General features: G+C 45.1%; 1 protein-coding gene across 1 annotated transcript in view; it reads right to left on the reverse strand.

The window, feature by feature from the left end:
- MYRIP (myosin VIIA and Rab interacting protein) overlaps nt 1-18,881 on the reverse strand; it is a 153,825-nt gene that overhangs the window by 115,452 nt on the left and 19,492 nt on the right. The window contains 1 exon segment of the mRNA XM_032459177.1: nt 17,056-17,200. Within this exon segment, the coding sequence (XP_032315068.1) occupies nt 17,056-17,165 (110 nt within the window). The 5' untranslated portion in view covers nt 17,166-17,200.

Below are 18,881 nucleotides of genomic sequence, written 5' to 3' on the forward strand. Positions count from 1 at the left end.
TCTAACAAGCTCCCAGGTTGACCCTGCTGCTGCTGGTCTGTGGACCACACTGTGAGTACCAAGGATTTAGACCACTTTTCTCTTCTAAATTTTATCTCCTTGGCACCCATAATTATATTTCCCTTCTCATTCCTCATGTTCCATGAGTTGTTCTTTTCTCTTTTTTTCCTTGCATAGTCTTGTCTGGAGTGTTTTGGGGGCATTTTATCATTATTTTTCCAGGAAACAAGTTAGCCAGATTTGACTTTAATTTGCTAATTCTACCATTTCCTTTCTGTCTTACAAATCATGCCTGCTTTTATTTTTATTCATTCTTTTCTCTTATTACCCCAAGTTTACTTTTGTTACTCTCTTCCTAGCCTTTGAATCCCTGGTTTAATTATTACTACGTTTACTGTTTAAATGATGAAACTACCGAAACGAAAGGCCTCCCTCGCACAGGCCCGGCTGCTCGCTGCAGAGCGCCTGTCACCGGCAACCCTTTCTCAGAGGTGAGTGCAACTGCAGGGGCACTCAGGTGAGAGCTTCCTTCTGTTTACAAGTTTGTCATTACGCTTTAGTCCTACTACTTTGTGATCCAAGAAAAGAGACTGTACAATGTCTACTTTAGACAATTTAATGTGGTTTTTAAAAAATTTTTACACCCACTCTAACCAAGTTCTAAGTGTTTCATGAGATTTTGGTGGGGCCGGGAGGTGGAGTGGTAGTGGGGGGGAGGGGTGGTCTGTATAACTTATGTAGGTTATAAAATGTCATTTACTTCCATTATATCTTATTTGTGAGGCCAGAGACATCAGACATCCAAGTTTGCAGCTGAACTTGAGTATGTGCTCCCGGGCTTTCCTGCCCCTGCCCCGTGCAGTCCCCACCTTCTCCCTGAGGAGCTATGGGAGGGCAGGATTAACTGCAATGCTAACCCATGCAGGGGGCCCTGGGACTGGAAGCGGCAGCAGTAATACGCAGGTTTCAAGACAGCCCCTCACGCTCAGGCTACTCTCTGCGGGAAGGAGTGAGCTTGGTCGCCGGGCTAACCCACAGGTGGACCTGAACAGGACTGACCAGGAGGAGCTGACAGCCCCGGAGTCTCACCATCTGCTGGCTCCTGCAGGAACGGCCAGCTCGGCCTGGGGATGAAGTGAGCACAGGAACTGCCCCGTGTTCAGATGCTGCTGCCCTTTTCTGGGAACTTGGAAGCTGTAAGGATCTTCTCTCATGCTGAGTGGGCTGTAAGTCTTCAGGTCTGTCCACAGTGGTGCACTCAGAGGATCAGTCGCCTCAGAGCATCGTCCGGACAAGGTTTATTAATCCTGTCCTAGACTTTCACAACCCCACTTATCCTACGTCTGCTTGACCTGCTGGGTGGTTACAAGCGTGCTAATGTCGATGGCTGAGTGACTGTTCTTCTGAGTATTTAAATTGCCTCATTAAAAGTAGAATCTGAGGCTATCTTAACCATGTAATGTTTATTTTTATATATATTTATAAAATTGAAACACCCACTTTGTCCCACTTAATGCTTCTTGCCTTAAATTCTCATGTGGCATTAATACCCAACCTTCCTCCTGTTTAGAATTTACTTGTGTGTGTGTGTGTGTGTGTGTATCTGCGTGTGTGTGTGTATCTGCCTGTGTGTGTGTACCCTACCACAAAACACACACTATTGCTATAAAGTTTCACAAATTTAAGAAATACTGAAATGACCAGGGTCCACAGTCCATTAAGTCTGAGTGTCTCTATAAAGCCCATCTAAACGCTAACCTGCAATGGAACGACGGCAGAGACCTAGTGAACTCTTGGCCCTTTGAATCCACGCCTAATGAGAACCGATTTAACAGACTCTGGAGGACCTTATCTTATTGCTAAGAAAAGAAATCCTATCTGGCACTTTCTTACACTGCCTAAATATGAAACAGCACTTCTGGTGATTAAGCACCAGAAAAGTTAATTTAGAGGTAATTCCAGGAGAATGTACTGATGTCGGAGGACAGTGGCCTTCTACTGGGTAACGTAAGGAAAGGAGACAGGAGAGCAGCTACCAAAGTTCAAGCACTGGGCAGAGGCGCCGCCACATGCAAAGTCATGCCTTCCCAGGTCCACCCCCGGGGCCACCATCCTCAGCTGAGAGCTTCCTCCCAACACAGAAAGGACGCTCACTTCCGCTCCAACCCTAAGGACGCACTCCAAAAACAGGCCCCCCACCTGGCAAAAAGGACACGAAACAATGATGAGGTGTTTCCATTTGTTTTGCCTCACTGGACGGGGCCACTGTAAAACTTGAATTATGTTGAACAGAAGGGTGGGGTCTATAAAAATGTAGAACAAAGGAGAATGTTGCCGTAAACTATGGTCGGCCATCAGAGCCATCATGCCCTCAAAGTTTTATGAGCTATATGTCTCATCCAAATCAGAATGAGGAGATTTCTACACTATTAAGACAGCTTCTTATCCCCAAACACAATCCCCATCAAGGGTGCCCTAGATGAGTCCAAAGAATACAAGAATCAAAGTCATCAGAACGAAAAGTGTGCTCATACCAGCTCCATCATCACATCCCACAGCAGGAAAGTTGCTCCAGAGCAAACAAGCACTTCATTCAATTTTTTTAAAATGATTTGTCTTTGTTGATCGAACTGACATACCTAACGTACAAGGGAAATTAGCTAATTCCCATTTCTATAAAATCCAAACATCTGGCATGTCAAGCCGAAATGATCAACGCTAATTCCTAGGAGATATGAGAAAACGCAAGGCTTTCAGTGGGGTTCACAGAGCACATTTTTCATCCTGGCACCAAATCTCAAGAGCTTATTGTTTGTTAGAAAGTTCGTGGTGGTCCTTTCCGCCCTCCGGGCCTGACACACAGTGAGAAGGAAGGCAACTCAAGTGGCGTGGCTCCCTTCTGCTGTTCTGACCTGCATTTGACACACATTCCCTGTTCTGAATGCGCGGAGAGGTACTAAGTCCACAGGGCTGCCCACGTGGCCGTGCCTTCCATGGAACTCAGCTGTCTATTTGCTTAATCGACTATAAACTGAGATCCCTTGCCAAACAGTGCTTGCCATAAAGAACTCAGCGTAGGGCACGTTCACTTGGATGCGGTCCACAAGTTTCAGGAGCAAACATGACATGCCTCACTAGTGAGCAAACAAAATTGGTGTGACCCTCCGGAAACCAGCTTACTGGTGTGGCTCAGTAGCCTGGAAAAGTTTTATTTCACACAGGTAAGCCAGTCATTTGATTTTCAGGAATGGATTTTAAGGGCAAAAGATTGGAAAAGACGACAAAATTTCACAGACTATGAGGATGCTCACTGCAGCATTCTTCATGCTATAAAAAATCACAAGAAACCCAAATATCCACTGATGAAGGAATGGCTGACTAGACTAAGATGCATTGATGTATGATATGATGATATCGCTATACAATGCGATACAAAACAGTCTGATCTAATGACACAGGACACTGCTTAATATAAGTGGGAGAAAACTATATATAGACAGAATGCCAATTTGGTTTTTAAATATCTGTCTACCATACATACACATGCACACACTTTTAAAAGATTACATTTCCCCCATAACAGCACTTCTCACATTGAACTGCCTGCCAGAGTACTTTTCTGTTTTGTTTTCCACCACTCCCTCCCCGCCTCCTGTATGCCTCTCTCCAAACACAGACAAACAGACACACAGACACACACACACCGAGTGACCCCTGGCCAGTCGGTTATCTGCAAGCAGGATATCGTGTCTCCTGCTCACAAACCTTTCCCCATGCAGTGCACACCATGCAGCTCAATAAATGCCGGTAATAAATGCTAGTGTCTAGAAGGCAACCTACCATTGCTTTTACAGTGGTTACTTCTAAGGTACACAATTACACATAATTGTTATTTTCTTTAAATAACAATTGTTATGTTATTTTCTATGTCCTTTTTCTAGTTTTCTATATTGTCACATGTTTATAATCGGAAAGTAGTTTTTTTTTTAATAAGTGAATTTTAGTAAATAAAATATACCTATTTGCTTTCTAATACATTTTTATTCCACTGTTTGGTTTGACAAATATATAAGTGCACACAACCAATAATGTCTCACCATCCAGTAGGGTGGAACATTTGAGCATTAAGAAGAAATCATGTGCAATTAAAGAATAAAATGAGTAAGTTTCTCTCTGTTAAGACGGGTAAAGAAAATGGGGGCTGAGAAGCCATAAATCTGATAATAAAAAAAAAAAAATAAAACACACTCTTGAAAAGAGAACAAGGCCAAGAACATGTAGTTACTGTCAGCAACAGCGCTACTACAACACTCAGAACCCCTCTCCTACACTGGCGACACAAAGAGAGCTGTGGTTTGAACACCAAAGCTCAGCGTTTCCTTTGGAAACGGACAACAGCAGTATCTTTCTATAGAACTGCCTTTCCCTTCTCAGCATCTTCGCACCAGCTTATCAGGGAGACTTACAAGTTTCAAATGTTACCTAGGACTTAATGCCTTTTAGTCATTTAAACATATGTTCATGATAATTCTGCAAATACAATCAAGTATAAAGGGAAACTATTCCTAATACCAGCATTAAAAAAATAACTGGCGACATTATTCTGTGGATTTCCATGCAGTTTATGTATATGTGACTCAACTGTGTTAAAATATACCCACATATAAAATGTGTATTTATGTAAGCACGTATATTTTGTTAACTAATGTCTTAGTTATCTACTGTTATACATACGCCATACGTATTTTACTTCCTAATTCTTTAGCACCCCTACCTTTCTTAGAAGAAGAACCTGGAAAGACTGATAAATAACATAAACATGTATATGTGTGTATGGTCAGTCTGAGCATGTGTGCATATATACACACACGTATATGAACATACACATACCTGTTGATACATATATATTATATACACAAAGAGATTATACTCTCCTGAATTCCACCTCTGGAATAAGTCCTATTTTATTAATGTAAACTCATTCCCTCACTGGAAAATTGGCTGTGAACTGTCATTCATTTCATCATTACATTATGGTTCTGTGGTTTTTAAACATAATAATTTCAAAGCTTCAAAATGACTACACCTTGAGCTATTTTCCCCAAATCTAGGCAGCAAAAACATGAAAGGAAAAATCTTTTCAGAAATTATAAACTTGAATATTTTTTCTTTACAAAACTAATGTAAGCAATTGGCAAAAATTCTGCAAAATACAAAAGAGACTATAAACCCACGCACTAGCTTATCAACCCAAGACGAACACTATTAGCCCTTTGCTTTTTCTTCCTAACGTAAACACACATGTGTGTGTGTGTTATCAGATGTAATTCTGATGGTCATAGCATTTTACATCTGGCTTTGTTTTTTGAACTAGTCCTTGCCCATTTTCCCATGTAGCTTCAGGGTCTCCATGAAGATCTGCAGAAAGGTCTGGACCGTGCTGGCACGTTGCCTCCCTGGCTGTTCTCTGGCTGGAAGGCTCTGCAGCAAGCTGGCTGCTCTTCCCCTGCTGTCTAACCGAACCCTCTCCCCTTGGAGCCCAGCTAGAGAAGACAAAGAGAGGAACCAAAAGTGAGCCGATTCTGTGGCTCATTAGGAAAACAGTGAATGGGATATGAAATTTAAATACGAAGCCAAAGTGAGATCTGGAGGCAGCCTGTAGCCTCCCTCCAGGTCCCAGGTCCAGAAATTACATTTCAAAATTGGCTCAACAATGGAATAGCTGACATTTGAGATTCTGTTAAAAATACTTGAGAAGGGAGTCCACAGAGGCTGACTGAGCCCCCAGTGCAGTGGCTGGTCTAGACCACCGACGTGGGCCATCACTCTGGGGAAGAAGCACCTCCTCTGCAGAGAGGAGGAGGATGGGGTGGGAAGAGCATGGACCCCGGAGCCAGGCTTCAAGGGTTCGAAGTCCCACTTTGCCACCTGTATGCGACAGAACATCAGGCACCTCTCCATGCCTCAGCCTTCTCTGTTATACTGGCACCTACCAACCCCCGGAATGGCTAATAGTAAGACAGAAAACACCAAGTTTTGGTAAGGATACGGACTAATCGGAACGCTCATACGCTGCTGGCGAGAGCTTAAACTATGACAACTGCTTAGAAACCTTATTCAGCCATGTCTCCTCCCGCAAATGCGTGCTTTATGACCCAGAAATCCCACTCCTAGGTGGAGACGTGACAGAAGTGTACCCTCACGACCACCTCAAGACACAATGCACACAACAGGTCCAAACTAGAAACTACTCTGATGCCCGTGTAGACCCGTGGAATGGATCAAAACACTGAATACCACAGAGCAATGGGAAATAAACAGTCTACAACTACATGCACACGTGGATGAATCTCAAACCAGTGCTGAACAAAAGAAGCCAAACTTAAAAGACAAGATACTGCATGGTTCTACTTGCTCAAAAATAGGCAAAACTGATCATGCCACTGGAAGTCCAGATCGGCCTTGTCCTTCAGGGGTAGTGACTGGAAGGGAGCACCACATGGCTTCTGGAAGCTGATCATGTCCTGCTTTTTGCTGTGGAAGCTGGTTACACAGGTGTGTTCAGTTTCAAGGTTGCTGCCAAGCTTCCCTGTTTTCTCCTGGCCATGGGGCTACAGTTTAGCTATCTATGATTTAATTCACTACAGTTCTAAGTTATCTTTCTTCGCCCCCAAAAGCTCAGGGCTATCCTACATATAAAAAGACGTTAATTCTTCTCCGGTTATAATTCAGGGAAAATAAAAGGTCTCTTAGCACCTCTAAACAAAATTCATGATAGCTGTGGCAGTTAATGTCTGCAGGGGCCATAACTTAGAGGTTAACCTTCACTAGCTGTTTTCATTTTTCTTATCAGGTCTCTTTCAGGCCTCCAATCATTCTGCAGCTCTTTCTGGAGTCTCCTTCATTAGCTTCTTTTTAATTTGGACTCATCCATGAAGGTTAGGCCCAAAGAAGGACCACCTTGGATGCTACTGGACCAACGCCGATTCCTCTGATTGGTGGCAGGCTTTGAACATACAAGCACCAGGGGGGGGCTCACATCACAGAGGTGGGAGTGAGCTGAGGATAAGGAGCAGGAGTGTGTCTGTATCCCGATCCAGAGGCTTCACCCTGGCCTGAGATGCTCTTCAGGGGGTCCCTGGTGCAGAGAAGACACTCTGGGATGTTCACACTCTCTTGCTTCTCAAAAGTAAGGAGACAAAGGACGTGAGCAAAATGTACTGGGTCTCTGCCTAGAAACCCTGGTGAAGAGAAGTGTCCTAGACCCTGACTTGTAAGAAAAGAAGATTATTTTTCAGTAAGGATAACATACCAGTCATAAGGAGAACCCTTGCTGCTGTTCAGGCAAACAGGCACCTTGCCCTGGGATGCTGAGGGCGGCTCTGTCTGTTTTAGGAAGATGAATACACCAGAGTCAGACTGTTGTTACTAGGAAAGCAGCCAGATTCGTGCACCTGATTTAAATTGTGGCTGAAAAAGGAATCCTCAGCATGGGTGGGCTAGAACCCAAACATGGTCAATCACGCCAAGCAGTGATCTGACAAAGAAAAGGGCAGGAACAAAGGACAGGTCTGTCTGCCATGACCTTTTCAAATTATCTGCTGATCCCTTAAGCTACACTGTCCCTTCCTAATGGTGAAAGCCAAGAAAAGGGCAGCACAGTTTGACAGAAGGAAATGCAAAACTAGTTTCTCCTCTATGTTTTACTCTTTGCCCTTGTGCAAGGCACCTGCAAAATGCTAACACCTCGGACAGCTCCTCTCTAATACAGGGATAAAAACATCTCGCCTGTAGGAAGGCAAGGAATGGGCCACTCACGATCTTGTAAAGGTCCTTCCAGCTCTAAAATCTAAGATTCAGTGGCTGGAAGCACCAAGTGATTTTACCTGTGCTGGAGTCTAACAGTAAAGTGCTGAGGCTTGAAGAGGCAGGCAGTTCTGTGCTTGAATTCCAGCTCTGCCCTTGCAGAGCTCGGAGACTTTGGGTCAGTGACTTCACCTCACTGAACCTCGGTTTCCTCAGCTATAAATTAGAGATAATAATGCTTAGCGCACATAATGAACATGGGGACTAAATGAGACCAAGTATATGAAGCACTAAACCAAGCCAGAGCACAAAGGCAGGTGGGCTTCTGAAAAACAATGTGCCTCTTCTTTCTGGTCTCCATGGCTTCTGCAGAGGAACTTGCTGTCCTTCTGATTGTTTTTTGGCTTTAGTTTTTTTTGTTTTCTATTTTGGTTGTGGGTGCGGAAGGCTGGGACTCTTTTTGCCTGTGACTAATAGCATTTCCAGGTTGACAGCTTTTTTACCTACAAGTCTCAGGTATATGTGGCAAAACCCAAGGAACTCACCACTGTCTTTCTTCAGTTCCCAGGTCCTTAGCTAGTCTGCCTTTTTTGTCCACCTTTCAGTCTTTGTATGTTTGTCTTAGTTACACTGTCCAGGGTTTTGAGGTGTACTTAGCGGGAGGAGTAGGGAGAAGTGCCTCTGTTGCCTCTCCCCAGAACAGAAGTCAGCCAGCTGTCAGTATTTTTACAACATACCTAGAATTGGGCTGTAATATCGTGCATGAATATGTGTGAATTTCCTAACACAGGATACAAATTCATTTCTCAATTTTCAAAAGTCAACCCCCCCCCACGAAAAATCAGATTTATTTTAAATGATGATTATTTGCATTTAAGCAATACAGTGAGTTTAAACACTTCTGTGAAACTAGCTGTGGAGGGGAAGGGAGGTGTAGATCTCCTGGTATTTAACTGATTACCTAACTATACTGGAAAACAAAACTAAACAAGAGACACACTGTCACAATTGAGGAAACAGGATGAGACTGTCAGTGCTCACTTCACTGTGTTATTTTATGTAACATGTTTAATGCCCTGGGGACTTAATTCTCTGTTTATAAAATGAGCAGATTATACTTGCATTCAGGACTGATTTTTAAGTTTCACTTTAGCTCTAAAACTGCATCCTATATACATGACTGAGACATTACGCTGTACACTAGAAATTGACACACTGTAACTGACTATACTGCAATTTAAAAAACTGCACCATTTATTCTGGAATATTCTTTCTCTACTTCAAAGTTTGATCATGTCAGTTCTAGGGGCAGGCTTCCCATAGTTAAAGGTTTTTCTGACCAGAGGCACCCTTAGCTGTTCTCAGTGATGGCACCAGTTCACCAGAATCACCTCTGTGTCAGGCAATATTTTGAGTACATCAACAACACTAAGGCCTTTAATGGCAGACTAGAGCAGAGAGCCTTTTGAGTGAAGAGACTTCGGGACAGGAACTGGCCTGTGTGATTCATGAAGCAGCAGCCCAGGAGGGAGGCCCTGTCTAACTATGGGTCTGTGACTTGCAAGACCTTGGAAACCACCTTCAAGGCAGAGACGTTTCTCCAGGAGAAACACACACTCTCAGTGGCTGCATCTAAGGCCAGTGAGTCCTGCCGTGGTGGCTGCATGTCCAGAGCTTCTACTTCCTGCTGAAAAGCTTCCCTTTCATCTTTAAGCTGTCAGAGCAGAACATGTGATTTGCTCAGAAATTCATTCTTCATCTGCCCACTGACCTGTTTCTACTTCATATAGAAATACTTTGTTTCTACAGTCAGAAAGAAAGAAGCCACTGAACAGTTCCCAGAGAAGGTAGGTAGGGAAACAGAAAATGCAGAGAACCATCACCTTAAATAAAAAGCGTCAGATCCCCAGTACCTCCGTTTAAAAAAGGGGGCTATAGCTCAGTGATAGAGTGCACGCTTAGAATGCACAAGGTCCTGTGTTCAATCCCCAGTACCTCAATCAATCAATCAATCAATCAAAGCATCAGAGCCTCTGATTCTAAGGAAAAAAACATCCTGGCAGCCAAGAGTCTCCCTCAGGCCACAGTGGGTCAGCATACAAGTGCATGTACAAAATGAAAAGAGACATCGAAAGTCTAAATAATTAACCATTGGCTGTAAAACAAACACTAGCATTTCTTTCTGCCTGCAGAGAATCTTCTAATAGCTAAAAAGAGGAAAGTATCTTGCCTTAGGAAAAGCTACACCATAAAACCATTTGAATTTACTAAAGAGACATGAAAATTTAAAGGGAGCTCTAATTATATAATTCATGGACCTGATATACCAGCCCAGAGTAAGGCAGTAACAGACCTCACTCTGAGTTCTTATGAGTCCTGACCGTATTCACGGGGCTGTCCACACGGGGTTTCCCATGTTATTAACTCACTTCACCCTCCCCACGTGCCAGTCGGGTACCTCCATCATCTTCATCGTACAGTGGGAAAACTGGAGATGGAAAAAGATGAAGGAACAGCCCAAGGTCACACATCAGGTGAGGATTTTCTGATTACAAGACAAACCAGCATCAATGAAACCCGGAGTTCTTATATTTTCAGCAAGTAGTGTCACTGCATGTCTGGCATTAAATGCCACTCCCGTGTTTTCGCTCTGAGATTCACGGAAAATGAATAAATGTGGTATGAAGGAAGGAAGATGAAAAGTACAGTCGACAATGAATCGACTCTCTCTGCCAGTCTCTCTCCATCTCGTGCTCCACATACCCCGAAGCAGGGCAGGCAGGGTAGGAGATCACGGGTCCACATCAGGACCGCACAAAGCTGTTTATGCTCTCACAGCAAGAGAACCTTAAAGAGCTGGTTCTGAACCCACTTGGCTGGGTAAACCTGGTGTCAAGGGTGCCAACCCAGGAGAGGAAGAAGGGGAGGGCAGGGCCACCTGGCATAAGCCTAGGGTCTGGGGAAATGCACGTCTGCTGGGGGCTCAGAGCTGCAGCACAGGGAGGGGGATAAGCTGTAGCCATGGGCAGACTGACCTGGGACCTTGCCTGAGCCCTGGATCAGGGCAGGGTGGGGACATGGCAAGAGAACTCCGGTAGGCTCCAGCACTGATGAGTAGGGCAGTGGGGTAGGGAGCTCTGCAGATGGGATTCGGGGAGCAACACAAAACCATGTCCGTCCAACCAGGCAGCCTGTAGAAGTGAGGACGCCCAGGCTGCAGGCACATTCCTGGCATGGAATGGGGCTAAGTCACAGCCCAGGCCATCTTATGCTGGGCAGAGGACGGGCCCTGGTGGCTGTGAGGTGCTCAGCCCAGAAATAGTGAAAGGCAACCTAAGCATTACAAGGTGGGAGTGGGTAGACTGGGGTAACTGTCACAGCTACGGGGGCTGACCTCACGCAAATATTTGGGGGAACCCGGCAGAGGCCAAGGACACACCATTCCAGCACTGGCTCCAGAAGTGGCTAGAACCACAGGCCCTGCCAACCTACCAGGCAGGTCACATCTGGAAACCCAGATCCAGCTAGACATACAGGAGCCAGGGACTCTGGCCCTAGCCAGAGGCCTGGGGATGAGAACCAGCCCGAGAAGGCGGCTTGGGTCCTAGGCCCACACCCAGGAACAGCTGATGCAGGAGGAAGCCGAGAGTCAGGCCAGCAGGTGGCAGGAACTGCAAGGGGCTGGGACTTGGGAGGCATCTGGGACCCAGCTCCTCTGGGGATTTAAAGCATCAATCAGATTTCCAGCAAAGGAGTCTTGAGGCTGGAGCAGCACCTGCCCATCTGAGAGAAGGAACTCATTAAAAGTTATCCTGAGAGTCAGACAGGTTGCTCATGAATTTCCTTCATGACGGTACCAGTTTAGAGACTGGACTAGGAGGTGGGTGTGTGTTCTTCAGGAGCTGAGTAAGGAGCTGAAGGCAACTGCTGGCCACCGAGGCGGGGGCCCATTTCCAGGAACCGAAGAAGGTCATGGGAACAAGGGAGCTGTCCCTCCGGCAGCACAGCACAGGGTGGAGGTGAGACTCTGCTCTCCACACTGTCCGTCTGTGCTCAGACCATTTCTGGCTAAATGACTGTGGGCGTGCCTCAATTACTGTGGTTGAAGAAAGCTCCTTTTCCAGTAGCTGCAGACACTTGCCTCCTTATTCTCTTTCAAGTCCTGAATTCTATGCACACCAAATGCCAAAGAAACGCTTTCTGGAGCCAGAGGTCTGAGGAATGAAAGCCTGGCCAAGAATTAGCACCACAAAAGCTTTATCAGAGTCCAGCAGAGTTGAGCCCTTGACATTGGCAGTGGTAAAGTAAACAAGATCAGGAACTTAGAGCCACGAAAGCGATCTAGTGGAAGATTGTGATTAAAGAATAAGGAATTATGGGGAGAAGGTATCCAGAATCTCCAAACTCGTCACTGCACATCTTTGAAGGGTTACAAACAAAAAAGAGAATAAGAGCATTAGCATGGTTAGTTCTCTACATTGTAACCACATTTGCAGCATCAAACTCTCGGCCATTCTTAAAAGCAGACCTCTGCGGGCGAATATATGATAACTTCCAATTTTACGGTGCCAGAGACATCACACAAATTATGACTATGAGGCCATCCTAAGGCCACTTTATTATTTCAAAAATCATGACATTTACTTGGTCAACCATTAATTTCAAAGAAACATCAAAGGGTTTATTCCATCTCGAGATGCGCAAACTCTCCGTGGTGAATAAGGCTTGATCACAGCGTGCTTTCCTTTTAAACTGTGCTAGTAAAGCCAATTCTAGGCCATAACTCTGAAATCACCTTCACATGACAGATATGGCAATTATTGAGAGCAAAGACCAATGCACAATTAGGTAGCTCAGACTTCTGCCAGATCTTTCAGATACCTGCAAACCTCAGAGAGAAAAGGACTAGCCTCAAACAAAACTGAGGAAGAAAGCTTACTTTCTGATCCTATATATTTCAAACTGCTTAACCTAGCACCACAATCCAGTGCCGACCAGTACATACATAATGTGAGCCACATATATAAAGTCTTCTGGTCGCTCACATTCTTAAAGGTAAAACAGAAACAGGTGAAAGTAATGTTAATTATACATTTTACTTGAAACATAATTTCTGATACATTGCAATGTGTTTTCAATTATAAAATTATCACTGGGATATTTGGTATTCTTTTTCATTCTAGAGCGTTGAAATCCAGAGTGTATTTTACATGTGGACTGCGTCTCAGTTTGGAGAAGCCATGTATGAAGTGCTCAACACCACGCCTGGCTAATGACACTGGAATGTCCCCGCTACCCTGCCCCATAAATACCCCAATTTAAACCCTACTACTTACCCTCTCCTGAACATACCCCCAAGTGTTAGCAAGCACGGGTACCAGATTTTCCAGGATGGCCTTAATTTCACCCCTTCTGTCCCATGGTGCCTGGGTGCCCGTGTTCTCAGCACCAAGACCGTGTGCTGTCCCAGCTCTGGGGGGACACTGCCTGGGTTTGATGCTACCTTTCACTCTGTGCAACTCGAGTCAGCTTCTAACATCTTTTTAGAGCCTCACTTTCCCCATTTTGGAAACGGATAAGAACAGCGCTTTCCCCAGGGTTGCTGGGAATGAGAGGAGGCGGTATTCCTGGAACACCACTCATGAGCGATGATGGCTGGAGAACTGCTGTCAAAGCAGTCGCTTCGGCCGCGGCCCCACCACAGCTCCTGACTGGGGCTGAGAAAACATACCCTCTTTTCTATCCGTATCACTTTGCCCAAGATGCTCCTTGCTGCCCAGACCTTAGTGTCAACCCACTGAGAGAATCCTGTCTGTCTTCAAGGATCAAATCAAATAGACCTCGCTTTCAGGAAGTCTTCCTTTTTCCTGCCTCCCACCTCCAAGAGAGGAGTATTCCCCTGGGTCTGCCTTAATGCTCTTATTTCTCACTCTCTATAGCATCCTAATTATTCATATCAGACTTAGCTCGCCTTCTGGACTTCTCCTCAATGGTTAAGGCACTTACTAATTTGTGTCTCCCTCTCTCCGTCCTCCACCCTCTCATCCCCCTCATGTTTCCCCGCGAGGCTCCTGACATTCAATATATGATTCTGAAGCAAATAAGTAGCTATCCAACAGCTTTGATTTAATATATGTGACCTTTTCACTATTAAAAATACCATTAGGAAGTAAAAAGGAAGTAAAAAGGTGATTTTTTTTTTTAAAAAGCGGGGAGGTCCCCTCCAGGTTTGAGTTTGATAGTCTATCCGACCCACCTCCTGCGTCTGGGGTCCTCACACCTGCCCCACACGAGTCTCCACGACTTCTAGTGTCTCCCATTTGCTGGGCCTTCCCACATCACAAAGTGACTCTCAAACAGAGCTGTGTCCGACCTTCCATAAAATGCACCTGCTCCAGGCTCTGATATTTCAGAGCCCTGACAGGCAACTGGGCAGCCAACCTGTTCTAGCAACGCAGAGGAGGGAATTCCTGCCTTGAAGCATCGCCCCTCTGAGACAGCGGATGCTTCACCTGGACAGGTTAACGCCCCAGGGTTAGTGTGGCATCTCAGGAGCGACAGAGGGCCAGTGAGGAGATGTCGGGCAGGTGCGCTCTGGGAATGCATAGTTATTTCATAACCCACAGGGCAGGTTTATTCCAACAGAGTGAAGTCGAGGCTATCTGACTTCCAGCTTCACGGCAGGATAAGACCAGGAGTGTTTAATTAATTAATTCCATCAACTTAACCATCCAAACCAGGGACCTTGAGAACAAAGGCATTTTACTTTTTGAAAAAGAAAACTTCTTTAAAAATTAAGTTCTTGGAATAAAATTTTAACTTGTTTAAAATGAATTTTGTAGGAAGAAAGATTATTAACTCATTTCATTAAAAACACTGTGTTCTTTCTATTTTATAAAACAGCGGTTAAACCTCCAAGGAGTCTCTGTACACTAGCCTAGAAACACAAAGCACTTCTAGTTGGAGGAGATGCTCTGGCTTCCCCGCAGTGGTTCTTCCACAACCCCCACCCCACCACCCTCCGCCGGCAGCTCTCGGTTATTTTCTCACAACACTTCGACCTGATTCTTGCAGGACGGACGATGGTTCTGGCATCCCGCCACCAAGGTGGCAGAGACGGCGTGGGCCACGTCAGCAAGTGCACAGCCGACACTATTTCCAGCAATAGAAATAGGTCTGCAAGTGCGTTTAGTCCTCTCCCTCAACGTAGGCCAGAGGAAGAGGAATTCGCACACCACGGCTGCCGGGCTGCAGCCGCTGAGCCTCTCGGGGACTAGACAGGAAGTGCTCCGCCACTGCCGCTCCCTGTCCTCCCCTCCCTTCCTTCCCCTGGCCTGGCCTGGCCCAGCCTGGGCCCAGCAGTCCTTGGCAGACATAAGCACACTCTTAGTTCAGCAAACCCTGACAATTAATGGCCAGTCGCAGTTACGGGAAACCTTTTCATCAAATTTAACCCCTGCTCCCCAATGGACCAAGTCCATTAGAGCACCGGCAAATCTTTGGAAGTTATCCAGCTGCTAACTAGCTTCTGGCCAGCACACATTAAATGCGAAATTTTAAAGGCTGTGGCGAGCTCATCAACATCCCTGAGACTCAGTCTGAACACCAGAGCACTGTGCAATTAACACTCATTTTTAAAACCACTTTGTAAATGTGCCTAACAATATAAAATCACAGGATATAAATTATGATGCTAGTGTAAGTCTAGAGATCTTTCCCCAGGTGTCTTCTTCTACACCAGGGGCCTACTGGCAGAAGACCAGGAGCCTTGGCATCAGGACCCTCAAGTCCAGGCCAGACTCCACCACCACCTGCCTGTGCACCACTGAGCCCACTTCTGCAGCTGCAGAGTCAAGGCTGGGGGTGTAATGAATACTTGGTCCCCTTCAGCTCCCAGAAGCTGTATCAGTCAGAGTGATACCAGGCTACGCTGCTGTAACAAATAAACCCTGAGGCTTCAGTGATTTAACCCAACAAAAATGTATTTCTTTCTGATACAAAGTCCCCTGCTGGTCATCAGAAACTCCCCTCCATCTGGTGTCTTAGGCGTCAGGCTCCCTCCATCCAACAATGAGGTAAGCAGCAGCAGAAGGATCCACGTCCACATCTGTCTGACCCCAGAGTGTGCTCAGGGTACACGCTGCACATGGGAAGCGCTCCTGCCATCTGCACATCCCCCCACCCCATCCTTCGTGGCCCTGAACAGCTAGTAAGTTACTGTGGCAACTGGGTTCCAGCTGACAGACTCCACAAACACTTAGTGGCCTCTCTCCTCCTTCCCAAGACTCCTTTGAAATCACAGCAAAGATGTAAAAGTGTAGTTCAGTGGTAAAAGTAAAAAGTAAAGGCAGACAGAGACCCATCAGCCACCTACAGATTTCAATGAAGTTCTGGAAAAGGAGATGGAGCACCAAAAGCTATTTTCAATCCTAATCGCTTAAGGGTTGCTTACTGATTTTCAACATTAGCGTCAACCTCTGAACAGAATGGAAAGACTCAAGTGCATGTTTGCAGGACAGCCCCTGGACGGCCTCAGAGTGCAGGCGTCGTGGGGACAGGGGGGAGATAAAGAAAGTGGACGGGGTGGCAGAGGGAAGGCAGGCACATCACATGCACTGGCAGAACCAGGAGAGGAAGGCAAAAGCGGATGGAACGAGACCCACGGTGGCTGAGAGTTCTAACAGAAGACTGGACAGCTATGAGTCTAAATCTCCCAAGGACAGTTCACATAGCGCTTTGGTAATTTTCCATTAGTACCTTCCGACAAGACAATTAAAGCCACGAGCAAGCTCAAAAGCACCACCATCATGACAAACTCCACTCATTCTATAGCTAATAACCTACAGGGTGAGCAGCCCAAACACAACCTTGACTGCGAGTGTGAAGAGCCACACTTCTGAGCTGACACGGTGATGCCCCGCGTCGAAGCTGTGCCTGACCACAAAGCATTGTCGACAAAGCATTCGCCCGCCTGACTACATTCGTCCTCAAGGGAGGGCATGCCTCCGCCGACTCAGCTCGTCCTCCAGCCTGACTACAAAGGAAGGGCATTCGTCCTCCAGCCTGACTACAAAGGGAGGGCATTCGTCCTCCAGCCTGACTACAAAGGGAGGGCATTCGTCCTCATGTGTGTTTACACGACACGAAGACTTTGAATGCGGGGCTCACAGCAAGGAACACTCTCAGGAAGCCTGTTTCCTTGCCCACAGAGGGCTCACTGTACCCAGGTGGGAAATGAAAGCATCTCACCTTAGTCGCTCTTCCTCTTTTTTCCGGAGATTGAAGTCTCGCTGAACCACCTGGAGAACATGTTCTGTTTCATCATCGGTCAGACCAGACAGGTCCAGTTTCCTCCCCATGGTTTAATGTCACACCCAGACGAGAAGACTGAGACCTGAGAAGTCAAAGGACAGACCACAAATTGAGAGCAAGATAAAAGTTCTCCGTGGATAAACGAATATACATACATATAACACACGTGTGTGTGCGCATGACTGGGACATTGTGCTGTACACCAGGAAGTGACACATGGTAACTGACGGTACTTCAATTGAAAAAAAAAATTAAGTTAAAAGTTCTCCAAGGATAAAACCAACCAATGCTGTTATTAAGCAGAATTAAATAGTGTTTAAACAAGGGAGTATCTTGCTCTGCTCTCATAATCCAGCAAACATTTACAAACGACTTCAGCAACACCGCAAAGAAAAAGAGAAAGTAACTGATCCTCAACGGTGTCATTTATCCCAACTCTTAAATTAGGAAAAAAAAATGATAAAGTATTCTTTTCAACAAAATGAAGCACACAAGAGACAGTGTGAATTTCCACAAAATGTCAAAAGACAATTATCTAAAACTTCTAAAGTTCTGTGGTTTGAACTTTCAAATTTTAAAGACTACATGTAATTGCAAGATAAAATAAATCATAACACTTTTTCAAAAATATCCTATAGATACTATACCTCTTGTACTTTTCATCACATGATTGAAATGTAAACTAAAATCAATAAACTCTTTTGCAAAAAAACACACACAATGAAACAATCTTATTTAGCCATTTTCTCTGCACTAGAAAAGATGGTATTTCAAAAACACACCTCCCAGCAGTGCATATCTAAAAATTATGGGAAAATATATTTTTGAAGATCATTTTTAATAAATGGCTGCACCCAGGGACAAAATCAAATAAATCATTCCAGAAAACTGCCCAGAACCAAAGGGTATCACAAACATAAATGCAAGCATCCTTCACAAAATATTAGTGTGAGGAGTGCAGCAAGATTTCAAGAGGATTATTATATACCACGACCCACTGGATTTATCTAAGCAATGCAAGGTTGGTTCAGCATTCAGAAATCAATCCGAGCAATCAATTCACCACATTAATAGAACAGGAAAAAAAAAAATCATAGAATCATTTCAAAAGATGCAGAAAAAGCATCTGACAAACTTCAACACCCATTCATGAAAGAAACCCTCTGAAAACTAAGACTAGAAGACACTTCCTCAATCAAATAAAAGGCATCACAAGATAAAAACAACAAAAACCCACAATTAACATCATACTCCATGATGTAAGACTGACCGCTTTCCCCTAAGATCAGGAAAAAGGCAACAATGTCCACTCTCACAACCTCTCCTCAATACTGAATGTCTTTATTATAATGCTACATTAATCAGGACGGGGTGGTGTCGGCACACAGGTGGGTGTATTCGCAGGGTAGGCCTGCTCTAACAGAGCACCCGGGTGGCTTAAGTAGCAGAAATGTATTTTCTCAGAGTCTTGAAGGCTAGAAGTCTAAGATCAAGATGTCAGCAGTCGATTTCTTCTGAAGCCTCTCTCCTTGGCTTATAGGTGACCGTCTTCTTCGTGGGTCTTCACATGGCCTTCCCTCTGCATGTCTATGTCTAAATGTCTTCTTCTCCTAAAGGACATCAGTTATATCAGATTAGGGTCCACCCTAATACCCTCATTTTAGACAAATTGCCTTGTCAAATGGTCTATCTCCAAACACAGTCACGATCAGAGGTACTGGGGTTAGGACTTCAATTTGGTGGGGGGCATGACTCAACTCATA

The sequence above is a fragment of the Camelus ferus genome, chromosome 17, assembly GCF_009834535.1.
Source record: "Camelus ferus isolate YT-003-E chromosome 17, BCGSAC_Cfer_1.0, whole genome shotgun sequence".
Lineage (NCBI taxonomy): Eukaryota > Metazoa > Chordata > Mammalia > Artiodactyla > Camelidae > Camelus > Camelus ferus.